Source organism: Notechis scutatus, chromosome 4 (assembly GCF_049901735.1).
Source record: "Notechis scutatus isolate UNSWTSFEM ecotype Mainland chromosome 4, rNotScu1.2, whole genome shotgun sequence".
Taxonomy (NCBI): Eukaryota; Metazoa; Chordata; class Lepidosauria; order Squamata; family Elapidae; genus Notechis; species Notechis scutatus.
In genome coordinates this window covers 152,219,115-152,246,069 of record NC_142012.1, presented here as the reverse complement: position 1 = coordinate 152,246,069, position 26,955 = coordinate 152,219,115, and the positions used below count along the sequence as shown (strand labels likewise).

At 40.2% G+C, this 26,955-nt stretch overlaps 1 protein-coding gene across 1 annotated transcript in view; it reads left to right on the top strand.

Moving 5' to 3' along the window:
* Window positions 1–13,136: 13,136 nt before the first annotated feature.
* Window positions 13,137–26,955, top strand: part of SLC2A2 (solute carrier family 2 member 2) — a 39,115-nt gene continuing 25,296 nt past the window's right edge. Inside the window, exons 1-2 of the mRNA XM_026666453.2 lie at window positions 13,137–13,346; window positions 26,790–26,885. Of these exons, the coding sequence (XP_026522238.1) occupies window positions 13,287–13,346; window positions 26,790–26,885 (156 nt within the window). The 5' untranslated portion in view covers window positions 13,137–13,286. The remainder of the gene's footprint in view (window positions 13,347–26,789; window positions 26,886–26,955) is intronic.

Genomic DNA, 26,955 nt, shown 5'->3' with positions numbered 1-26,955 from the left:
GAGCAGCCGGCGCATAGAACAGGGTGGTGCCGGACCATTGGAGAAGCGGAGCAAAGCCGGAGATTAGTAGCTGCCTCTTTCGGCGCAGAAAGCTTCCCCCAACCAGCCGGCTGGTCTCTTCCTCCTCGGCCATACAGAACAAACAGACAGAGAAGGAGGAGAGCAGCTGGCCAGTTGAGGGAGGCTTCTTGTGCTGCCAAAGAGGCAGCTAATGATCTCCGGCTCTGCTCTGCTTCTCCAACATCCGGCACCGCCCTGTTCTGCGCGCCGGCTGCTCGGACTTGCTGGGCCTGACACAGAACAGGGTGGCGCCGGATGTTGGAGAAGCAGAGCGGAGCCGGAGATCATTAGCCACCTCTTTTATTTATTTTTATTTTTTTTTATTTTTTATTTTTTGATTTGTCAATTGTTTACAAGATAATAAGTACAAGTGTATACATAGTTGTGAATATATGAAATGGGTACATATAAGAAAAATAAAAGAATAAGAGAAACAATAGGACAGGGACGGTAGGCACGTTGGTGCGCTTTATGCACGCCCCTACAGACCTCTTAGGAAAGGGGTGAGGTCAATAGTAGACAGTCTAAGGTTAAAGTTTTTGGGGTTTGGGAAGAGACTACAGAGTCGGGTAGAGTATTCCAGACATTGACCACTCTATTGCTGAAGTCGTATTTCCTGCAATCAAGTTTGGTGCGGTTTACTTTGAGTTTGTATCTGTTGTGTGCTCTTGTGTTGTTATGGTTAAAGCTGAAGTATTCATTGACAGGTAGGACATTGCAATGTATGATTTTATATACCATGCTTAAGTCGGACCGAAGACGCAGCGTAATTCGAGGTTTTCTAGTTTTAGAATTTCGAGTCTGGTGGCGTAAGGTATTCTATAACGGGTAGAAGAGTGGAGAACTCTTCTTGTGAAATACTTCTGGACTTTCTCAATTGTGTTAATATCACATACGTGATAAGGATTCCAGACTGATGAACTGTATTCGAGTATTGGTCTAGCAAATGTTTTGTATGCTCTGGTTAGTAGTGAGATATTACCAGAGAAAAAGCAACGTAGGATTAGGTTAACAACTCTTAATGCCTTTTTGGCTATGTAGTTGCAGTGAGCTCTAGCACTTAGATCATTAGAGGTGAGTATTCCCAGGTCCTTTACAGAGCTTGGGTCATCAACAAGATCTTGACTATTCAGCTTGTATTTTATTTTCTGATTTTTTTACCAATATGTAAGACAGAGCATTTATTTGTTGAGATTTGGAGTTGCCATATGTTAGACCATTCAGATACATAGTCTAGATCTTTTTGAAGGGTAGTAGTATTGTCTGTGGTATTGAACAGCTTTACATCATCAGCGAAGAGAACGCAATTGCTCTTGATATGATCACAAAGGTCGTTTATGTAGATTATGAAGAGAGTTGGTCCTAGAACACTGCCTTGGGGAACACCACTATTGACTGGTACTGGATTTGATAGGGCGTTCCCAATTTTGACCATTTGTTGTCTGTTTGACAGGAATGCTTCTATCCAGTTATTCATATACTCTTTTGCAGCACAAGAAGAACAGGGTGGTGCCGGACCATTGGAGAAGCAGAGCAAAGCCGGAGATTAGTAGCTGCCTCTTTCGGCGCAGAAAGCTTCCCCCAACCAGCTGGCTGGTCTCCTCCTTCTCTGCCTGTTTGTTCTGTATGGCCGAGGAGGAGGAGACCAGCTGAGAAGCACGCTGCCAGGCGGGGGCCACGCGGCGCAGGGCAACACCCCACCGCCCAGCCCTGGCGAGGGAAAGCAGTGGGCGTTCCCCGGGCGGTGGCCTTGGCCCCGCTACCAGGGAAGCGGCTGCCCAGCTCCGTGTTGTGTGTGCAATTTTTGGCGCGCAGCGCGGGTCTCTTTGGCCGGCCCCTATTTTTTTTTCAGAGGCGGGCCGTATTAAAATGACCAACAGGCCGGATGTGTCCCGTGGGCCGTAGTTTGCCCACCCCTGATCTAAAGGCTAAAACATATGAAGAACAGTTGCAGGAACTGGGTATGTCTAGTCTAATGAAAAGAAGGACTGGGGGAGACATGATAGCAGTGTTCCAATATCTCAGGGGCTGCCCCAAAGAAGAGGGAGTCAAGCTATTCTCCAAAGCACCTGAGGGCAGGACAAGAAGCAATGGATGGAAACTAATCAAGGAGTGAAGCAACCTAGAGCTAAGGAGAAATGTCCTGACAGTTAGAACAGTTAATCAGTGGAACAACTTATCTCCATAAGTTGTAAATACTCCAACCCTGGAAGTTTTTGAGAAGAGATTGGATAACCATTTGTCTGAAATGGTACACGGTTTCCTGCCTAAGCAGGGGGTTGGACTAAAAGACCTCCAAGGTCCCTCCCAATTCTGTTATTCTATTCTATTCTATTCTATTCTATTCTATTCTATTCTATTCTATTCCTATTCCTATTCCTATTCCTATTCCTATTCCTATTCCTATTCCTATTCTATTCTATTCTATTCTATTCTATTCTATTCTATTCTATTCTATTCAAATTATTCAGTAATCTACCCAAGCGTGAAGTTTTGTGATTTCCTGCATTTCTCCCCATTGGGGGATATCACCTTCTCAGTTGGGACTCTTGAAATTTAGAGTTGCTCTCTCTCTCTCTCTCTGAAGATCTGCCAAATGAAAACCTAGTTTTTGTGGGGTACAAGCGGATAAAGCCTGATCTTTTTATGGAATTGCAAGCAATGTTTTCTGAATGGCCTCCTTATTTTACTAATTGTATCCCATCAATAGAGGCCAAATTATAAATGTTTTAATGGGATTGATTTGTGGTTAAATTGACATGGGTGCTATGTTACAGAATGTCAATGTCATCAAGGAAGGAAACCTGCCCTGGCACCTTATTCAAAGGAACGAGCCCTGTCCTGGCACTTTATTTACTTTGGAAAACAAGGATGCCAAAAGTGTGGTTCAAAAGGTGCCTATTTTGGTAGCTACAATCGCCCTCACAGAGCGGAGGTGGCCATTATTTTGATCCCTTTTCTGCATTTAGGGAAGTTTGGGGAACAGGTATAAAAGGCAGAATAGATCCTTCAGTGGTGGGATTCAAAAAAATTTACTACCAGTTCTGTGGGTGTGGCTTGGTGGGCACGGCAGGGGAAGGATATTGCAAAATCCCCATTCCCTCCCCACCCCACTAACCTGCTTTCCAGCTCCATTCTGCTGTGCCGGGCAGCAAAAGAAAACCCAGCCAATCAGCTGAGACTCGGGAGGCTGAGAATAGATGGAGGTGGGGCCAGTCAGAGGTGGTATTTACCGGTTCTCGGAACTACTCAAAATTTCTGCTACTGGTTCTCCAGAACTGGTCAGAACCTGCTGAATACCACCTCTGCTTCAAATCTTGCATTCATTCCACTCTTAAAGCTTACCTTGACCACAATTGGTTAGGGGACTAGCATTTGCCATGCAGTGTCTGATGGAAACTGTACATTTTTGCTTGCAAAAAAACTGACCACAGCAGTTTCCTTTAACAAGTGGGGAATGTATAAATGCTACATGAAAGCATACCTAATTTAAGCTTACTTTTTATCAGAACAGAAGGCAGTGTATTACTGTATCATGCAGTCCAGTAATAATAATGAAAAAACCTTGGTTCCTCACCCAATTTTTTAAATAGCATCTATATTGGCGGAAATCATTTAATCTTTCACTAACTCCCTCAATAACCATTTTATTGAAGTTTGCTTAGAACAGAATCAGTACATCCGAATATAAAAATGTTTTAAAATCTTTCCATGAGGCTTGGGATTTTTAAAAGTCTTTAAAATAATATTTCTTAACCTTAGCCATTTTAGGATATGTGGACTTCAATTCCCAGAATTCTGGGAGTTGAAGTCCACACATCTTAAAATGGCTAAGCTTTAGAAACACTAAAGGTGCAGACAGACCTGGTTTGAACTTCCATTCTTAATCTTTCTTAGGTAATTCTGGGTCCCTCTTCTCTGCCTGTCTCCTCCCACCCCCACCTTCCCACTCCTCAAAATTGTGGGAATAAAGTGGGCTGCAGGAAACCTACAAGGACCAAAAATCACAATAAATTTCATTTGGTTTGCATTACTTGAAACTCTTGGAGTTGGGGAACATAGAAATATCTGCTTTCAGAATGGACAAGCAATGCTCTTTTAAAATATCATTAATGGCCCCATATATCCCCAAACAGTGTAGAAATAGCTGGCTGCATGTGGTTTTGATCCATATGCATTTCACAATGGTAACAGGCCAGCTGTATTCAAATCATAGGAAGGGAAATTGGGCTAAAAACCTTTCCAGTAATGTCTTGCACAAAGCAGATAATATTTCCAAAGCCTTATCTGGGATGCATCTCCTAGGATTCTTTGGTGTCATTTAAAAGGATCCAGAGTTCAAAATCTTTCAGCAAAATCATCTTCTTGCATTGACACATTAATTCCTCAAGGAAAAAAGGATGAGGGAAGGAATAAATAAACTTGTGCACAGAGTGGAAACAATCTAATGGAAATTGATTGATTAAGGGAAGAGAGGAAGGAAACCGCATGCCAATGCCCAGATCCCTTCTGTGAGACTTCACTTTGTCTCACTGGAATTGTGTCTCATTTTGGAGGGGTGGGAATTAATAATACAAACTGACCAAGCAATGTGGGTTTCAGATCAGACAAACATATTTACTATGCAGAGGTCGTATTCAACAAGTTCTGACCAGTTCTGGAGAACCGGTAGCGGAAATTTTGAGTTGTGGGATTCAAAAATTTTACTACCAGTTCTGTAGCCGTAGCTTGGTGGGCATGGCAGGAGAAGGATACTATAAAATCGCAATTCCCTCCCCACCCTACTAACCTGCTTTCCAGCTCCGTACTCCTGTACAGGGCAACCAAAGAAGACCCAGCCAATCAGCTGGGACTCGGGAGGCAGAAAATAGATGGGGGGTGAGGCCAGTCAGAGGTGGGATTTGCCAGTTCTCCGAATTACTCAAAATTTCCACTACCGGTTCTTCAGAACTGGTTGAACCTGCTGAAGACCACCTCTGGATGAGGGTAGTTTCTTTAAATTCATCAATTAAGGCCATGAGTCTATTGGAGAAGTACAGGTGGTCCTCAACTTAAGACTATAATTAAGCCCCAAATTTCTGTGGCTAAGTGAGACGTTGGTTAAGTGAATGTTGCCTATTTTGTTACTTTACTTGCCTCATTTGTTAACTCAATCACTCCAGTTGTTAAGTTGGTAACAGCTTCTTCCTAGGCCACATAAATGCCTTCAAAGTAGAAAGCTGAAGTAGTGGATAAAAGAACCTGCATCCATGATTCAGGTGAGCTGCTATGTCTTCCACATAGACAATACTGGTCTGAATTAAAGTATTCAGTCTTAGCATGTTTCGCATGTTTTGAATGCTAGAATGCTAGAATAATAATAATACTTTATTGTCACTGTACATATATACACAGTATACACATACAATTTTGTATCCCACCCTGGGTCATCATAATACCTAAACTGCACTTTTACCAGTGAATTTGCAGAAGATGGAAATTGCAGAAGAAATGGGAGTGAAAGAAAATAATCATAGACACCAGACACCAACATGCACACACATACACATGACAATCCCCAAACACACCCCCACCCGCCAAAATTCCCCACCCCCTAAAAACACACAAGCATCCACACAACAGACCAAGTAATACTGCCCAACAGTTCACTGATGGTGGTCCTAAGTGCTAAGTGCAATTATAGCTCTGGCATAAAAACATGTGGCCCAAGTTTTAATGGTTCTGTATCTTCTGCCAGAAGGCAACAGTTCACACAGATTGTAAGCAGGATGGGAAGAGTCTCTGAGAATGTTGTGCAACTTCCTCAACCAGTGAGATGCAAAGATGTCGTCCAGGGCTGGTAGCTGGAGCCCGATGAGAACTGTTGAGCACTTCAGATCTGAAAGTGAAAAGCTACTTGGGAGCAGGTAGTGGCTTGAATGTAGCCAGGGGTAGGATTCAACCGGTGTTACTACCAGTTCAGTGATTACATTTTTTGTGGACATGCATGCTTCGTTGTGCACACATCTAAAAAAAACCTTAAGCTGTACCGCTCGGACAGCTGAAAAATGCAGTGCATGGGTGCATGTTTAAAAAGCCTCTTTTTTGCTGCTTTATCAACGTGAGCTGTGCCGCGCAAAGCAGCTGAGGTTGAAAAAGCAGGAAATAAAGGACAGGTAAGAGCCCAGGAGGGCGGGTGGGCCAAAGAGCAGCAAACACAGAACTGGTTTGGTGTCTGTTGCTCTTCAGAGCTACTGGTTCTTTAGAACCGGGCAGAACCGGTAGCATCCCACCCCTGAATGTAGCATCTCACTAAAATCCTGAAAGCAACCATGCTTTTTCACAATCTTGTGGGGTTCTGTTTTGAGAAGTTGCAGGGAGATATTATATTTCTGCCACTATGTACAGGTAGCCTTCAGCTTATGACCATAATTGAGCCCCAAATTTCTGTTGCTAAGTGAGATATTAGTTAAGTGAATTTTCCCCCATTTTACGACCTTTCTTGACACAGTTGTTAAGTGAGTCACTGCAGTTGTTCAGTTACTAACACATTGTTAAGGGAGTCTGGCTTCCCTGTTGACCTTGCCAGAAGATCAAAAAAAGGTGATTATATGACTTCAGGACACTGCAACAGTCATAAATATGAGTCAGTTGCCAAGCCTCTGAATTTTGATCATGTAACCATGGGGGTCCTGCAGTGGTCATAAGTGTGGGGAAACAGTCATAACTCACCTTTTTCAGTGCTGTTGAAACTTTGAACGGTCACTAAACGAACTGTTGCAGGTCGAGAACTACCCGTACTCCATTAAGAATTCTGAGAATTTTGTCACAAAGAATGAATTTAATCACTGCCCTGTCAGGACTTGATGTGATCCTAGATTAATCCCCTTATTCCTACTCTGTATGCTGTGCCTTTCCCCAACAATCTCCTTACTGCCTGTTGTATGGACTGTTTGACTGTATGCAAGCAAACGGAAGAAACAGGTCTTACGTAGAGAAGCTGAAAAGCTGCCAAGCTACCTTTCCCCTTGAAAGACCTGCAAAGATGGCTGAAGTCCAGAAGCACTTGCAAATGGACTGACATTCCACACAGGCACAACATTTTGAAGAATGTTAGTTTTAATGTGGTTTCAAATGCTCTGCATATGAGCCAGAAATAAATCACCTGAACTTTCAAACTTAGCCAATATCATGGGAAAACAGGAGTCCTGCTTTTGAGTGGGCATAGAGACCTCTTGTGGAAATGCAAGAGAGACCATGAGGGAAGCTTGGAATTTAAAAAATGCCCACGTGCAAACAAGTAGAAATCTGTATTTGTTTTAATGGAAAACCTCTAATGATTTCATTGAAAAAGAAAATGAGAATGTGACAATTCTCAGAAAGAAGCGAGACCAGATTAAATATCATCAAAACATCTTTAGTAATGCAAACTTGAAAGCAAGTGGCTAGTTAGAACTCCAGGAATTTAAATCCAGGAATTCAGATAATCCCCAAGATAGGAATCCTGCAATAGATTCCTTCAATATTGGGTTGAACTATCTGATGGCACATATCCAGAGTTGTTTTGAAATACGGTACTAGATTTGACCTTTAAAACACGAAATAATTTGGGTCTATTTGAAAGACGGGCTATACCATCCAAATGTATCTGTGGTCAAATGTTCAGGTTCAGGGACTCAGTTTGAAGATCAGCCATTCAAACAGACAGGCATTAGAAACACAATTATTCTACCATTATTTATGACCTAATATTTTTGGAATTTTATGCAATTAGTTTCATATTTTAGGCAGCTTGTGCTGGCCCTTAAATGGTCTTTAGACCTCATATTTTTATTCCCTGCTTAACCCACAACTAAATTCTACTAACTTGTCTTCAGTTGGTTTATGGGTTATGCAACTGGATTATGCAAGGTTTTGGACTCATGATTAAATGTGTTACTGTGCCAGGAAAATGTTTTGTTCCAAAACAGAAATAGCATTTAGACTTATATACCACCCAAGAGCAATTTACAGCACTCTCTGGGCGCTTTACAATATAGAAGCATTATTTGCATATAGCCCCCAATAATCTGCATCTTCATTTTATCAACCTCAGAATAATGGAAGGCTGAGTCAACCTTGAGCCCCATCAGGATCAAACTCCATTCATATACAGCTGAGCTGTTACCATGGAGAAATGGATGTGGATCAAAACCACATGCATTCAAACACTTCTATTCTGTTGGGGTATACAATAAGGTTATTAATGGTATTTTAAGGACCACTTGAGTGCCCATTCTGAAAGCAAATATTCCTATCTCCTCAATACCCAGAGTTTCCAATAATGCAAACCAAGTAAAATTTATTTCATTTTTAGTCTATGTAGGTTTTCTACAGACCATTTCATAAAGAGCTGTGAAGCAAAATATCACACTTTGCTAAGATTTCACTTCGTTCTTCAGCTTTATAAGAACCATACTATCTGGCTGGACTTCCGGTTTGCCAGGCTTCGGCGGCGGTGGGGATTCGCGATCCTGCGCGATCCCTGTTGCGCTAGCCGTCTTGGTGCCTCCAATCCTGACGGGTCTGGAGGATAAGGCTGCCCGTAGAGGCAGCCGAAGATAGGGAGGATCCGGAGAGGGGTTGGGGGTATCGCAGACCCCTCCCCACCCAGCATAACCTCCTTTTCTCAAGGCGGTGGAGCGGCGGTCAGCAATGGCCGCCACAAAGAAGCCGGTAGCTGGATAAGATTGTGCTGGAGGAAGAAGGAGAAAGAAGAAACAGGAGAAGTGAAAGTGCTGGCTGAGCCGGAGAATAACAACTTTTAAATACCCTGGAAACTGAATTGCTTGAATTGCCTGAAAGATACATTGTATTCCTAAGAAGATTGGAAAGCGGCGGAGAAAGCTGTCAAGGAAAGTTTTTTTTTCTTCACTCTCCCACCCCATATAAAGCCAAGGGATAAAGGATTCCTGGACATTGGATTTAACAACTTAAGAAATCGGAAAACCTGTATTGGAGGTATGGATTTCTGAACAATTAAAGGAAAATTGTTGTTGTAAGTGGGAAGGGAGAGGAAAAAAAAAATTGGAGCAGAATTTGAAAAAGGAGGAGATTGCCTAGAACTTTAAAGAAAGATATATCTTAATTGGAACTTTTTGATTAAACAGTAACCCCAGAAAGAGAAATACAAGGGGAAAAAAAAGTATTAAAATAAATAGTCTATTTGGATTCTTTGGTGACTTTGGAACTTTTTGGAATTATTCTTGATTAAAAATACTTGGGTGGTTGTTTTGGAAAAAGTTTTTCTCCTCACGATGGCATTGCTTGTGGATGAACTAAAATTGAATATCAAAAATATAAAAAAGAAGAACAAGATGGAAAAGATACTTTGGGCACTCTTTTTCAATTTCTAGAAATGGCGGTATGCACTTATGAAAAATTGACTACGCAGCAGGATGACTGGGACAAAGAAGAAGAAGCCATCATTGATGAACAATGGGTTCCTTTTGGGAGGAGGAGAAAGAGGAAAAGAAAAGGGGATTTTAAGGTTTGAAAAAACAATCAAAAAAGAGAAAAACGAGATGAAAGGTGGATACAAGGTTAGAAAACAACAGAAAGGGGGTAAGCAGAAGAAGAAAAGGGAGGAGGAGAGACAAGGGGGTAAAAGGGCAAGGAGAAAAATAAGCAAGAGAGAAAGGAGGGGATGAGAAGTCTTAATGGTGGGAAGCAAGATTTAAAGAAACAAAGCTTATTTAGAGACAATGGGTAAATCTAATTGAAAAAGGGATTCTGGAAGGTACATAAGATTGCGTTTTTATATGTGTATTTAGAGTAAAATGTTTAAGATATAAATGAGTATCAATATATAGGATTAGCTTTTTAATGGTATTGATAGTGGTTTTATATGCTTTTATTTTGTTTTTGTTTTTCTCATAAAATTTATTGTGTAATTTTAGAATGTACTAAACAGAATCCCAATATAAATTAAGTGTTATATTAAGTATTATTAAGTTAGGGGAAAGAGTCAAAGGCGTCACTCCAATCAGTGTACAGGAGAAGTATATTTAAAGGGAAAAGATAAATGGATAGCTGGAAATAGAACAGACAAAGAATGATAAGTATTATGAATTGAATTGAGATAAGATAAATAAAATAAAAATAAGAAAGATAAAAGGGAAGAAGCTATATAGAAAATTGAAAATGGTAATAAGATATGGAATGATATATAAAGTAAATATGATTTTTGAATTTGTGTCTGTGCGAAGAGTTTTAACCCGGGATCAAGCAGCTTTCAGAAAAGATGTTTTATGTTTTTATGTTTTATGTTTTGTATATTTGTGTATTGTTTTTGAAAGGCAATAAAATTCTAATTAGCAAGAAATATAATTTGGATAATAGAATGAAAAGGAGAAGTTGGGATAAGATACTGAAGTTGAACAGATAACGTAAATATATATATTACAATTTGGAACTATTTTGTATGTTCTATTGGTTTTCTTAGAAAAGATCTTTTATGTTATTATGCCTTGATTGTTTGTGTATTGTTTCGTAAAACTAATAAAATTTGTCTTTTTTAAAAAAGAACCATACTATCTGCCTGACCAAGGCAGGGGTGTCAAACTGGAGGCCTGAGGGCCAGATGCATCACACACAGGCCACACCCACCCCAGCTCCACGAAGGGGAAAAAGTCACAAAATGGCACGTGACAGCAGCGTGACGTGGCGAGTTTGACACCTGTGAAGTAGAGTGAACTAGATGAGAATTAGAGAACTAGAATTAGATGAGAAAGGAGAACTAAAAACGATGCAAGAACTGAAAGATCTAGGATTAGAGATAGAATGGTGGGCTTACTTACAAATACAGTCGAGATATGGTAAGGATATGAAAGAATGGGGGATTAGTAGCCAGAAAACAGAATTAGACAAAATAGTAAATTAGAAGAAGAAAAGATAAAAGAAACAATGCTGGCCTGGATGAAAGATTTTGGACATAGCATAAATTTGGATGATTGGCAAACCTTATGAGATAGAAATAAAAAAATAACCTTGGCGGCACCGTATAAAAAAAACTTATATAAAATGTTTTATCGATGGCACATCCCACCATCAAAATTGGCAAAAATGTACCCAAAACTATCCCCCAAATGTTGGAAGTGCAATAAAGAAATTGGAACGTATTATCACTTATGGTAGAATTGTAAGAAGCCCAAACATATTGGCAGAAAATTCAGAAATGAATAGAAGAGATGTGCAAAATTAAAACTGAATTCAGACCCGAAATTTTTTTATTGGGAATTAATGCAGGAAAATACAATAAGGATGTAATATACTTAATAACCCATGTCACCACAGCTACAAGGTTAACTTATGCCGAAAGATGGCTAGGGAGAATATTTCTAGAGACTATTAACTCACTAGCTGAATGAGTTCATTTAAGGCGACCAAATTCCAATTGAAACTACAGATTGATTTTTTTTTTATACCAAGTTAATATTTGGGCAAATATTGCCAAATCTACCTCAAGGCCGTCCAAACATTTGCTTTTGTTCAATAAACCCTAAGTGCATAATCCAAATACAATAGTATTCTCATCCAGCAACTACTATGATAGGACAATATACTCAAATTAACATGTTTGTGTATAAAAGACAGGGCACAGGTCATCTTACTATTAGAGCAAGTAGGAATCTTTACTGACCTTTAAGAAAGAAAGTGAAGAGAACACAGCTGATGACAGAAAGGTGATCAGTAGGAAAACAAATGTTTTGTATACCGAAAGAGCCAAACCAGTTTAGTCCCGTGCTATATATGGGTGATATAATTGTTGGAACTATTAATTCAGGACCCTGTAAGCATTTTAAAATGTAATTTTCTAGGCATCTCTGTTTAGAATTAAGCTCCAAGGAATTCAGTGGATCTTACCACCAAATGAGCATTAGACAGGAATATCTAATAATTCTTTGGAGGAACCAACTTCTATAAAAGAGAATATTTGTAGGTCAGGGTTGAAATGAGGGGCCCTTGGTACTCTCTAAGTTTCGTTGTTTCATTACTCAAACTACGTAACATCACCTGTATTTCAAGTTCAGGAAGGCTGGAGGTGAACTCTTCCAACTTGTATCCACTTATGGTACTAGGATACACTAACCAATTGAGTTAACTATTCTCCATGTATTTAGGGTAAATGATTTTAATGGAACTTAAATAGTCTCTTAATAATTAGCTGGATTGGCCATCCACTTGTTGTTAGATGCCCAATTATATCCAGCATAGCCAAATGGTGAGAGATGATAGGAACTTCATTCCATTGAGATTTGTTATTTCATATTTCTGACAGTTATAATTTGAATCAAAATCCTGGAGGTTCCATGAATTATTATTATTTATTTATTCTGGTGAATATCTAACCTCAGTTTAACCATAATTCAGGACATGGTCTTAACCTGACCTTAGTAATGGAGTTCTGGTCCCAATTATAATCGTAAATTGAGAACTACCTATAAAAGGTATTAATAGAATATATGTAGAACAGGGTTTTCCAAACCTGCCAAGTTCCATATTTGTAGACTTCAACTCCCAGAATTCCCCAGCCAGCATGGCTGCCTGAGAATTCTGGGAGATGAAGTCCACAAGCCTTAAAGTTGCCAAATTTGGGTGTCTCCAAACACCTTGCAATATTTTATTAGAGGGGCAAAAAAAATCACAAGTACTGTCCTAGAGAAACTTGCAACAATCTGGCATTATCAAGCTGGGATTGCAGCCCTGAAAATGATAACCAGTTAGGATGGGAATCTGAGAATTGCATACCCAGCATTTTTCTAAGTACCAGTTATGAAATTATCTGAATATTTTGGAGATGGAGTCCAACAAGTTAGGGGGAGACTTTCTCTATTTTGATGTCTAGAATGCAATAAATGCCTAGTGAACATCTCAGCTCATTTTGGTGGGTTTATCATTGTGCAAACTCCTTTGGCCTTTGCACTTTCTCTATTTAAACAATTTATGTGGAGAGAAGGTACACGCTGCAGAATGCTTGGTTTTTCATTAACATTTGAGTTGATTAATTATATCCTTACCAGTGGCTACAAATAAGCTTCCTCTAATTCTCTCATGTTGTCTGCCACCAACTGTCTCTCCTTCTCCTTCTCCCCTTGGGGATCTTGTACGATCAACTATGCATCTCCAGCTCTTTAAGCAACAAATCTAATAAAGGTTGGAAGCTCATCTTTTGCACAATTCTTTTGAGCAAGTGACTACCAGCAATCATGGATCCACTGGCAAGAAACCCGCTGATGACAAAAAAACCTAAACAGCAGTTAACAAAGGTAATACTTATCATAAGATATCTTACTAGACTTCCAAATCAAGATTTATACCCAGCATCTTACTTAGGTGCAGAATCCTGCAGTGCATCCTTAAGCATGGTTTAGTTTATACATGGGTGTTCAGAAAGAAAGGCCAATGTATCTATTGAGGCTTACTTCAGGGTAAACAGGGGCAAAGTTGCAGTCTCATTACTGAGATAAGTTATTATAACTGAGGTGGAAAAAAATGAAAAAAGAAAGGAAAGAACATATTCATAATTACAATCCAGAAGCTGCAGAATTGGGGGAAAAAAACAGCTCTTTTCTTGCATCGATAGAATACATTGACTTCTTTCAAATATGTTTTGAATAAAACATGCTGTCGATGGCTTTCACACTGAGAATGTTGCCTCTAGACAATTTATGAATGTCATTATCAAACATACTCTTTTCACAACAATTTTCACTCTGGTGAATATTCTTGTGAATGTTTTCATGCAGCCCCATCTGGCACACTTCCATGATTTAATAAAACTGAAATGTGATGGTAGTTTTCTGCAACTTTGGAGACAATTATCCTTTGCTTTAAAAAAATATTAAAGGATTCATTCAAATTTGCTAACAGTGCGATCCTATGCATATCTAACTCGGGAGAAAACATGGGGGTCGGTAATCTTTAGATTTTTGGGTTTAAATTTTTTTTTTATTGAAACAAGAGGGGTCCCAAAAGCAGGGAGTTTTTATTTTTAAAAGAAGAAAAAAAATCAAATGAGCAAGCAAAAAGGGAAAAGAAGAATATTATTGATATAGAAACATAATATCAATGAATGGAACTAGTTTTACTAAAAAAAAAATTCTACCATTGTGGTCTGGAGATTATGATGTGAATTAGATCATGTTGACTGGGAACTGCAAGAATTCAGTTCCAACGTAACTGGATATTAGTAAGCTGGGAACACCAGTTGTATAACTTTGTAGGATTGCGCTAAAGTTGTAAGCATACTTACTCAGAAATCTATGCTATTGAATATAATTAGACTTAACTGAGAGTCAAATCTACATTTTCAGTTTCAAGCCCATACCGATTATTATGCATGAGATACAATCTTGCAATTTCTCTCCAGGTTAGACACACATGAAACAGTACACACATTAGGACTTCTACATCTCAGATATTTGTGATTTGGTGGTGATCTATCCTTCTTACTTTTCTTTTTGCCACATTGTTCTCCTTTCTTGCATTAGCCCTCTAAATGTCATTTCAATTTACATTTTATCAGCAGTTTTTGGTGTGGTTTGGTCTGGGACAAATGCATTTAAACAAAGATGTAAAAGAGCCATTTCCAGTGGTTGTTGATTGTCTCTTATAAAACTGACTTCAAAACATAGCACCTATCTAGTTAAAGAAGGTAATTGATTTTTGGACTTTATTTCCAGAGTTTCTAAGATTATTTCTTTGCAGAGGTTGCTTGACAATATGTACTGTACTGCATATGCTAAGACTCTAGATTTATTTTATTTATTTTTATTTTTTGTCAATTGCTTACAAGATAATAGGTATTAGTAAAAAACATAGTTATGAATACATGGATACATATAAGAAAAAAAAAAAAGAAACAATAGGACAGGGACCGGTAGGCACGTTGGTGCACTTATGCACGCCCCCTACAGACCTCTTAGGAAAGGGGTGAGGTCAATAGTAGACAGTCTAAGGTAAGTAAATGTGTTTATTTTCAACTCTATCAAAAGGTATTTTTTTGACATGAAACTGATTATGATGCTCACATTCTAAGAGTGCAACCCTATGCAGACTTCTTAGGCTGTAAATCACACTCAACATAGTGGGACTTAATTTGGAATAAATATACATAGGATGCAAAGTGTCACAGAGTAATGATATCACCATGTGACACAATAAATATTAATAAATATATGAAGCATGAACTTTATTTTATAACAGAGCCTACCTAGTAATCTGGGGCGCCCCTTCAGAGCCCCTTCAAATGTCAACATCAAACTGAATGTTTTAATATAATAAAAACAGAAAATAATTAAACCCATGGCCAGTCCCAGTCTTTATGACACTTATTTAAGGGGTATCTTTTAATTTAAGGGGATTTACATTGGAATTAAACCCAATTTAGCTTTGTTGTGTTTACATGTGCTTCTTTAGTTAGGCTTACTTCTGGAGTGGGTTTCCCATATGAAAGTTGGGTCAGACAATAAATAATTTTCTGCATTCCTGACTTGAAGAGATTCAAAAGGGAGTTGAAATTTGGAAAGAGTGTGTGGCAAGTTATTATTTAAAAAAAATATCCTTTCTAATATTTTTCAAAAAATTGCATGAATCATTAGTGCAATACTTCGCTCTTATTGGTTCCTTGAAGAATACAGATAGTCCTCAACTTACAACAGTTCATTTAGTGACAGTTTGAAATTAGAACCACACTGAAAAAAGTGACTTATTTTTCACCCTTACGACCATTGCAGTATCCCCATGGTCATGTGACTTACATTCAGCTGCTTGACAATTGTCTCACATTTATGACAGTTCCATTGTCTTGGGGTCATGTGATCATCTTTTGCAGCCTTCTGACAGGCAAAGTCAGCGGGGAAACCAGATTCATTTAACAACCGTGTTCCTAATTTAACAACCGCAGTGATTCACTTAACAAATGTGGCAAGAAAAGTCATAAAATGGGGCAAAACTCACTTAACAAATTTCTCAGTTAGCAACATAAATGTTGGGCTCTATTGTGGTCGTAATTCAAGGACTGTAGTTAGAACTGGTGGTCCTCAACTTACAAGCTTTTGTTTAGCGACCATTCAAAGTTAGAACAACATTGAAAAAATGACTTATGACAGTTTTCTGATTTATGACCGTTGCAGAATCCGCATGGTCATATGATCAAATTTTGGGTGCTTGGCAACTGGTTCATATTGATGATGGTTGCAATGTACCAGGGTTATAGTATCATCTTTTGTGACTTTCTGACAAGCAAAGACCTTCCATGGGGAAGTCACTTAACAATCATATCAGTAACATAACATCTACAGTGATTCACTTTTGACACCTTTGGTGAGAAAGGTCATAAAATAGGTCAAAACTTGCTTAACAACTGTCCTACTTGTAACTGGCAGCGATGCCAACCTGGAGTTGTCTTCTTATCATATTCCTCAGTTCAGTGAAAGATTTTGTCACTCATGATTTTTCCTGTGAACTGGAGCATCCCTGCTTTTTCTGCACTTTTTAAAAAGCCAATGGAAAGCATGTGGGAGCTCAGGGTGTAATCCTCCCATTAGCTTTCCTCATTCCAAATGTAGGACTTTCAGGCCTCAGAGTGATCAACCCAACAAGGAGGCCTCAAAGGGATCAACCTAACATCAATAGCATGTCCAAATGAAATAAGCTCCAAAACTTTGAGAAATCTGTAAGAAACAGGGCTGTAGACAAATAATCAGTTTGGAGATTCAGTATGAAAACATCTCAGCAGAATATCGTACCACAGAGATGGACCCAAGCTCTGTAAAGGACCTTGGAATACTCACCTCTAATGATCTAAGTGCTAGAGCCCACTGCAACTACATAGCCAAAAAGGCATTAAGAGTTGTTAACCTAATCCTACGTAGCTTTTTCTCTGGTAATATCACACTACTAACCAGAGCATACAAAACATTGCTAGACCAATACTCGAATACAGTTCATCAGTCTGGAACCCACATTACGTATCTGATATTAGCACAATTGAGAAAGTCCAGAAATATTTCACAAGAAGAGTTCTCCACTCCTCTACTCGTTGTAGAATACCTTATGCCACCAGACTTGAAATTCTAGAACTAGAAAACCTTGAATTACGCCTGTCTTCGGTCTGATTTAAGCATGGTATATAAAATCATACATTGCAATGTCCTACCTGTCAATGAATACTTCAGCTTCAACCATAACAACACAAGAGCACACAATAGATACAAATTCAAAGTTAACCGCACCAAACTTGATTGCAGGAAATACGACTTCAGCAATAGAGTGGTCAATGTCTGGAATACTCTACCCGACTCTGTAGTTTCTTCCCCAAACCCCAAAAACTTTAACCTTAGACTGTCTACTATTGACCTCACCCCTTTCCTAAGAGGTCTGTAGGGGCGTGCATAAGCGCACCAACGTGCCTACCGTCCCTGTCCTATTGTTTCTCTTATTCTTCTTTTATTTTTCTTATATGTATCCATTTCATGTATTCACAACTATGTATACACTTATACTTATTATCTTGTAAACAATTGGCAAATCAAATAAATAAATAAAATAAATAAAAATAAACTACTATATGGCCCCTTTACAACCTGTGAACTTCAACTCCCAAAATTCCTGAGCCACCATTCCATGCTGGCTCAGGGTTTCTGGGAACTGAACTCCACAGGTCGTAAAAGAGTCATAGTTGCCCAACCCTGTCCTAAAAGAATTAGGTTTTTTTACATGGTACCGATATATTGATATACAGCTGAAGTGATCCCAAGATGAATAGATTTGATCCACTCTTATGACTCCTTCCTACAGGCATCTCTCCCCACCCCCACCCCCCAGATTCTAGTCTGAGTTGAATCCGTTCAATTCAACATTACCATTCAGAATTTTATCAGCTTGCAAATTTAATCTTATCAACATTTAAAATGAAAGCACCCTTTTTTGCATATTTTTCTCGGTTACTCTGAGAATATACAGTCAAATTCATCTTTCAGCAAAATATGAATCAGGTGTTTCATGGGCTTTTGCAAAACAAAACATTTATTATATTAGTACTGGTAGTGTATTATCTTTAATTTGTGAAAGCATTATTCAACATCTTTTTAAGACACAGAACGCTAGTCCAAAAGGCTCAGTCAGAGTAGAAATAGTGAGGATTTTTATTTTTACATAGAGACTGCTGGGGTGTGTATTAGAATTTTCATTCTTCCTCACAATGGCTGTTCTGTGGTGGGCTGGGCTAAGAGAATTTTTAGCATCTGACAAGTGGATGGACCTAGAATTCTGTGAGAGAGATCCCAACGGCAGAAAATGGCAGTTACAGAGGTACAAAATCAATACTTCTTTTAAAGCCTATATGTACATGAGAAACTGTATGTGTTAAAATGTACATGCTACGTCTGTCTCAGATAACTGGCTGGTCCCAATTTCTCAGTAAGGAGGAAATTAAAGGTAAAGGAGTCCCTGCGGGTTTTACTCTGCTAGTCATACCTGATTTTAGGGGGTGATGCTCATCTCCATTTCTTTAAGCCATTGAGCCAGGATTGTCCGAAGATATTTCCAGGGTCACATGGCCACCATGACCCTGCATTGCAGGGCAAAATAAAACACGGTTATCTTCCTGCCAAACAGGTATCTAGTTATCTACTTGCACTAGCTTGCTTTTGAACCGCTAGGTCAGCAGGAGCTGAGGCAAATGACAGGAGCTCACACCATCACACAATGCTAGGTCTCGAACTGCTGGAGCATAGACCTTCCCTGGCGTCTTTTAACCCACTGAGCCACCACCTCTGACAAAGGAAGGAGGGGGAAGGAAAAATTATTGGGGGTGATTTCCAGTTCAGTTTGCCCGCAGCACATTTGCAGTCAATTCAATCCTTATTTCCAGATTGGAGCAAGCGCGCAGGTCATTCAGTTCAGCCCAAAAAAATATCATTTATTAAAGCTAAAAAAAAAATCAAAAACAGCTAACTGGCAAAATGGGACTGAAAGCAGGTAAACACAGAAAGAAAGAGAGACATGGAAAAACAGGCAAAAGATGAAAGGGCAGAGGATTTGAAATAGCAATCTCCATTTTTTATATCCATGGGTCAAAAGAAGAGAAGCTTTTTAAAGCTACTGAAAACAATACCATGGGTGGCTTTTGTTTATTCTGGCTTTAACCCTTTTAGGTACGTAGCAGTGGCAGAAAAGAGACAGAAAGTGCTCTCTACTTTGTACCAGAAGTAGTTTGACTAATGGAGATGATGTACCTAATAAGGAGATGTCCTTTTCTCTTCCATAATCAGAGGGCTGGTAGCAATCACAGTTTCAGGATGGATCAGAAGAATGAAAGAAACTTTGCATCTAGTCCAGGGGTGTCAAACTCAAGGCCCAGGGGGCCAAATGTGCCCTCTGAGGTGCTTAGATCTGACCCACAAAGCCACCCTGGAAACAGCGAAGGACCAGCCTGAGGTACCTCTGCCTGTGAAAAAGGAGCTTGGGAGGGCCACATCCCAGGCTCTGTTTTCCCTGACAGAAGGTTGCATGAGGCGGTTGCAGCCAAGAAACAACAGTCCCGAGCCTATTTTCGCTGGCAGAGAGCTTGGGCCACCAAAGGTGCCCCCAACATGAGTAATGTCGAGCTGGCCATGCCCACCCTGGCCATGCCCACCCCAGCCTCCTGAGGTCAAACACAACCCTGATGCGGTCCTCAATGAAATTGAGTTTGACACCCCTGATCTAGTGGCTCATATCTATTCATTGATTGTAGAGAAAGCCCGATACCAATAGCACTTTATATACCTCTTCATAGTGCTTTACAGCCAATGGTGGGATTAATTTTTTTTTTACTACCGGTTCTGTGGGTGTGGCTTGGTGGGCGTGGCTTGGATTGAGTTGGTGGGTGTGGCAGGGGAAGGATACTGCAAAATCCCATTCCCTCCCCAGCCCACTAACCTGCTTTTTAGCTCTGTTCTCTTGTTCAGGACAACAAAAGAAGACCCAGCTGATCAGCTGGGACTTGGAGTCAGAGAATAGATGGGGGCAGGACCAGAGGTGGCATTTGCCGGTTCTCCAAACTACTCAAAATTTCCGCTACCGGTTCTTCAGAACTGGTCAGAACCTGGTCAGAACCTGCTGAATACCATCCCTCTCTACCATCCCTCTCTGAGTGGTTTACAGAATCAGCCAACTGCCCCCAGTAATCTGGGTCCTCATTTTTCTGGCCTCAGAAGGATGGAAGGCTGATGACCAAGTTTTTGGCTCTTCTAAGGACTTCCAACAGCATATGCAAGTCTCATCAGGAGACCTTCTCTAGCAATTGAGACATCCTATTCTCCATTTCCAACCTCCTTTAAGCTATTTTTTATTTTTATTTAGTTGTTATTAAATTTATTTTCTGCCCATCTTGCAGATCAAGGCAACTCTGAGCTATTATTCTAGATAGCATAGGATCGAATGTCATGCTCTGGTCACCTCTTGAATGCCTGCAGTCTTGGGAGATTGAGAAGGGGGGAGATGCTGCCTAGGGAACAATCAGATACAGGGGGAACCCAGAATTGCATAAAGAGCAGAGAAAGAAATTCTGAAAGGATCCTCTGTCATTTATCAGGCGGTAAAAACAAACAGTGGAAGATTTGTATTTTCAGACTTGCAAGATTCTGTTAATGTAGCCTTATGATAAAATAAGTTCATCTGGTTTGGGAAGGCTGACAGCTACCCTTGAAGACTATCCAGAAGTCAGTGCACAATACAAGCAGTTGCTGTATGGGTGTTCCTAGAATAACACATGTTATAACTCTGCTCTGTGAGTTCCCTTGGTTGCTAATATGTTACTACAGAATGGAAGTGTCTTCCGGCCCTATCTCAGCTAACTAACCAATGCCATTTCTGATAAAGAGGACTCTCATCCACAGAAGCTTGTGTTAAGCCTGACCTCTTAATTCTTGAGAGATCACAAAAATTATTTTGTCTATAATGATTTTGACTGTCCTGCTAGATGAGAGCGGGCTTGCTTAAGGTCCCAACCCATGTGAGCTGAATAGGTTGAAGGTTGACCCCAAGGTACACTCTGGCCTTCAAACAGCTTCTGAAATCCTTTCTGTTTAGGTGGGCTTTCTCATGGTTAGTGAAGGTAGTAGAAGCCATCTGATGTTCTGACCCAGGCTTCACAAAATCACGAAGCAGACTCCTCATCCCGCCAAAACCGCTTTTATTTAGACTAATGTGAATTCACACCCAGCAAAGTCCCGGCAAAAAGAGTGATTTATGGTCACAGACCTTATCAGGCTTGGAGAGTTGCCAGGCCAATAGCTTCCAAGTGCAACATTGTAAGTAGAAAATACTTGGCAAGGAGTCAGGAACAAATCTTCACCTTAATCAAATAAACTAATTGTCTACTGCAAATATCACTCCCTTTTCAATCCTCTTTATTCCCTATCAGAAAGGCCATTCACCATCCACCTGTGCCTTTACTCCCAAGTTGACCCTTGTTCCTTAACTGTTCCCTTCTCCTGGCAGTTCTGCACACGTCACACATTGGGAACAGGCTCCAGCTGTTCTTCTGCCCCACTGATCTCTGACTCCGAAGGCAGCTGATAACTGTAGGACAGCCCTGGCCCCATCTCTGCCTCCGACACAGAGCACTCGTCAGAGCTTTCCCGAGACTCCAGCACTGGCCCATGTTCCTCCCCAACCTCCTCACTATCCGATTCTGTTGCCAGCTCTGCTGGTCGCTGGTGGGCCACAACATTTGAATTTACATTGGTTTTTTTTATTAAAGCTATAGTGGTTCATTGGTTAGAATACAGCATTGCAGGATAACTCTGCCCACTTCCAGGAGTTCAATTCTCACCAGCTCAGGGTTGACTCAGCTTTCCATCCTTCCGATATCAGTAAAATGAGGACCCAGATTGTTAGGGGCACTATGCTGACTCTGTAAACTGCTTAGGAAGCGTTGTAAAGTGGTATATAAGTCTAAGTGCTATTGTTTTTTCTACAACTAATGTTGTTATTAGTTACATATTGACTTTTCTTGGAGAAATTGTTTCAGATATTTTGTTCAGTGCTTAGAGCTTTTAATGAGATGGAATCAACCTATTGTTAATGAATACATAAATAATAGATTCATAAATAAATGAAAACTATAGGAAACAGTGATTACATAAGCCCAGAAGCACTGACATCTGGCACATGGCAGAATTTCCTCCTTATCAGAACAATAATGCAACCTTTTTTGAAAGACTGAACCTTTTATATGGAGTTTTTGTTAAAAGAAGAAAAGACAGAATTGATGGTTTACATCAATCAGTTTAGAGGAAGGTAATTACAAAGTTAAAAAAAAAGGATGAGAAATAGTAAGACAGTAACTACTCAAGAGAAAGAAGGGTGGAAATCACAATTCTATTATTTTTCTTACCTTCCTTTGATTCTTTATACTTTTATTGTATTTAAACATCCTTATAAAACAAATACAGAAAAAGGGAGACTATTGCAGATGGATCATATCCTTTGGCAAGGAAGAATGGTCTAATTTGGTTTCCCTGTCTAGCAGTAATATAGTAACTAGTGTGAATTTGAATGAAATAATGTAAAACAAGTCATTTGCTATTGTCTGCCATTGTCATAGCAATTATAGAATTAAAACTAATTTTCTGGTTATTATGGGCTCTCCAAATACAAAACATTAGAAAAGGCAGCAGCTAAATGTCTATAATAACTTAACCGAACAGTTAATTCATTAGACTGGTGGACTGGCGATCAGATGTTAATTTACTTTCATTAAAGGATAGGCAATCTTGGCAGCTGGCAAGAGGATCAGAGGATGTCTGGATCAGCTGCCACTTTGCACAATGAGTGCAGAATAGCTTATTTGTACCAATGATGCAACTCAGGAAATGTAGTGCCAAGAAGACCTGAGGGTCTTATGTCCCTTTTAATAATCGTGAGTTATTATCTCACGTGTGGGGCACGCTGTTACAATTTCTCAGGGCCCTGACTGTAGAGTGCAAAGACAGGGTCCTTCAAATAAAGAATAAGCCAGAATTTACTAAAATAATGGGGAAATTCGCTGAGCTCTTAAGAACCATGCATGAAATCATGATGCGGAATATTATCCAACCTGGTGTTCCTCAGAGGTGTGGGATCTTATCATTTCCAACCATCTTGCAACTGGGAATGATGGTGGTCAAACCCCCGATTGTGGGCAATGATATGTTGGGGAATTTAACATATGATCGTAGTTATGGTCTGTAGTGCAGAGAAGAGCAACTGAGATAATTAGGGGACTGGAGGCTAAAACATAAAGAATGGTTGCTGGAACTGGGTAAGTCTAGTTTGATGAAAAGAAGGACTAGGGGTGACATGATAGCAGTGTTCCGATATCTCAGGGGCTGCCACAAAGAAGAGGGAGTCAAGCTATTCTCCAAAGCATCTGATATCCATTGCAAGAAGCAATGGATGGAAACTAATGAAGGAGAGAAGCAACTTAGAACTAAGGAGAAATTTCCTGACAGAACAATTAATCAGTGGAACAACTTGCCTCCAGAGGTTGTAAATGTTGTAAATACTTATTAGTATTATCAACTTTCAAGAGCCGTGGTGGCACAGTGGTTAGAGTGCAGTGATACAGGCTACTTCTGCTGACTGCCAACTGCCTGCAATTTGGCAGTTCGATTTTCACCAGGCTCAAGGTTGACTCAGCCTTCCATCCTTCTGAGGTCAATAAAGTGAGGACCCAGATTGTTGGGGGCCATAAGCTGACTCTGTAAACCACTTAGAAAGGGTTGTAAAGCACTGTGAAATGGTATATAAATCTAAGGGCTATTGGTATTGCTACAGGTAGTCCAGAAGTACAATTCTAGTTGTTAGAACGTGACAGTCATTAAGCAGGACATCGTCTGACAGTTTTATGACCTTTTTTTGTGGTGGTCATTAAGTGAATGCCATGGTCGTAAAGAGAATGCTGATGTCATTAAGTAAATCCAATGTTCACTATGGCACATTTGTAAGCAGATGCCGGGTTTTCAGCTACAAATGTTATAAATCGTAGTTACAGGAGTGCAGGATGCTGCAAATGGTCGGCTGGTTCATGAGTGTCCAAAATGTGGTCACATGACTGTAGGGAGGCCGGGATCTGTCATAACTTCGAATCATTGCTAAGCAATTGGCTGTAAGTTGAGGACTACCTGTATTTGTATCATGGATATTTATAATTGATTATAAATTTACCATTGATGACTATTTCATGATTGTGCAGGTAGTCCTTGACTTAGAACCACAATTGAGCCCAACGTTTCTGTTGTTAAGCGAAACCATTTGCTTAAGTGAGTTTTGCCCTGTTATACAACCTTTCTTGTCCCCGTTGTTAAGTGAATCGCTGCAGTTTAGCAGCCCGGTTGTTAAGTGAATCTGGCTTTCCCCTTTGACTTTGCTGGTCAGAAGTTTTTAAAAAGTGATCACATGACCTTGGGACGGAGCAGCCGTCATAAAGATGTTGCCCAGCGTCTGAATTTTGATCACATGACCATGGTCATAACTGTGAAAAATGGTCATAAGTCACATTTTCCCGGTGCCGTTGTAACTTGGAATGGTCGCTAATTGAACTGTTGTAAGTCGAGGACCACCTATATAACAAAAGTTAACTCACTGCACCAAACATGTTCACCAATAACTGTTTGTGGTAGTTTGGCAAGTCTTCATAACTTTGCTATTACATTCCTCCTAGGCAATGAAAGAGAGACTACGTTGCTCTTTTGGGAATCACAAGTCACAACTGCAGCGTCCAGGCTGATGTATTTATTAATCAGACCCTGCACACATTTACAATTAGTGGGGGCTCTGGAAGGCACATCATGGACTTGGTTGCCATTGTTCCACACAATTATCAGTCTGCTTCAGGGGTGGGCTTCAAACACTTTAGAGAAGGGTTCTCGGGTTGCTTGGTGGGTGTGGCCATGGTGGGCGTGGCCTAGTCGGCCTTCTGCACCATGGCAGGGGAGGTGTTTTTGCCCTCCCAGGCTCCGGAGGCTTTCCTTGATCCACCAGACGCTCTCTGGAAGCCAGAAATGGGCCCATTTCCAGCCTTCCCAAACTTCTGGGAGGCCCGTTTTTTGCCCTCCACGCACGCCCTGCACTTACCTGCATCCAAAACAGGCCACGTGGGGACTCCTGGGAGGGGTGGAGTGGGCGGGGCCAGCCAGGAGTGGGATTTGGGGGTTCTCCAAACTGCACAGAATCTTAGCTAGGGGCTCTTCCGAACCCCTGCGAACCCCCAGAAGCCCCCGCAGTCCGTCCCCCCCGGTCTGCTTGTAAAGAGCCTCACTGATACGCAACTGAAATCTGTAAGTCACAATGAAACTCATGCTAGCCAAATGCTACCCTGGTTTTTTTTCCAGAATGTTCACCAAATGTTCAAAAAGAGCTACATTAGTACGTAAAAGAAATGTCTATGGCGATTCTCAGTCATCCAGGTCATGGTTGTCCCAAAGGTGCTTTTTCAAGAGGCAACTGGGCTTTCTGGTTTTTTCTTGGAAGATGTTTCACTTCTCATCCAAGAAGCTTCTTCAGTTCCATGACTTTCAACCACAATGGAGCCCAAAATGAACTAAAGAAGCTTCTTGGATGAGAAGTAAAACCAGTGGTGGGATTCCAAAATTTTTTACTACTGATTCTGTGGGTATGGCAGGGGAAAGATACTGTAATATCCCCAGGCAGAGGTGGTATTTGTTGGTTCTCCAAACTACTCAAAATTTCTACTAATGGTTCTGCAGAACTGGTCAGAACCTGCTGAATACCACCTCTGAGTGAAACTTCTTCAAAGAAAAACCAGACAGTCCAGTTACCTCTTGAAAAAGCACCTTTGGGACTAAGTAAAAGAACGTAAGGCTGCCAGGTTGGATACATAGGCAGTCACACAATTATTTCACTGTGCATCCAACAGCAAAATCTGGTTTAAATGAGCCTGCGTTGTGAGAGCCTGGTGGATTATGCCCTTCAAGAAATCCACCACCAATGTGATGCTCAACTTGGAGCAAGTGGTGGTTTGGATTTGATAGCCTCCATAGATTCTGCATATTTAACTCTAATCATGGCAAGATTCCTGATTGAAATAATTGCTCTGCCTCTTTCTTTCTTTCTTTCTTTCTTTCTTTCTTTCTTTCTTTCTTTCTTTCTTTCTTTCTTTCTTTCTTTCTTCTTTCTTTCTTTCTTTCTTTCTCTTTCTTTCTTTCTCTTTCTTTCTTTCTTTCCTCTCTCTCTCTCTTCCTCCCTCCCTCCCTCCCTCCCTCCCTCCCTCCCTCCCTCTCTCTCTCTCTCTCTCTTTCTTTCTTTCTTTCTTTCTTTCTTTCTTTCTTTCTTTCTTTCTCTTTCTTTCTTTCTCTCTTTCTTTCTTTCTTTCCTCTCCCTCTCTCTCTCTCTCTCTTCCTCCCTCCCTCCCTCCCTCCCTCCCTCCCTCTCTCTCTCTTTCTTTCTTTTTGATGTTTCAAATCTATGGAGATTCTCAATCATCCAGATCGTGGTTGTCCTGAACTACCTTCTTGGTTTTTTTGACCTTGAAAATCAAGGGAAATGTTAAAGATATTTTGAATCCTGCCAATCTTTGAAGGCATCGTTCCAATCCACTCTGGGAGCTTTTCAAAGGATTCCAAGCAAAGGGTTGAAATGTATATCTCATTTTGTCTTCAATCTACTATAATGGGAATACACCGTGTGACCTTTTCCTCTCATTTTTGCTCTTCTCCTAGGATGTCACATTTACTTTGCTTCTCTCAGTCTTTACTGCCGTTCTTGGTTTTTTCCAATATGGCTTCTGTATTGGAGTCATCAATGCTCCTCAACAGGCAAGTCAATTTGATTATTTATGTGTGAATTCATATCATAGCCAGTGGTGAGATTCAAAAATTTTTACTA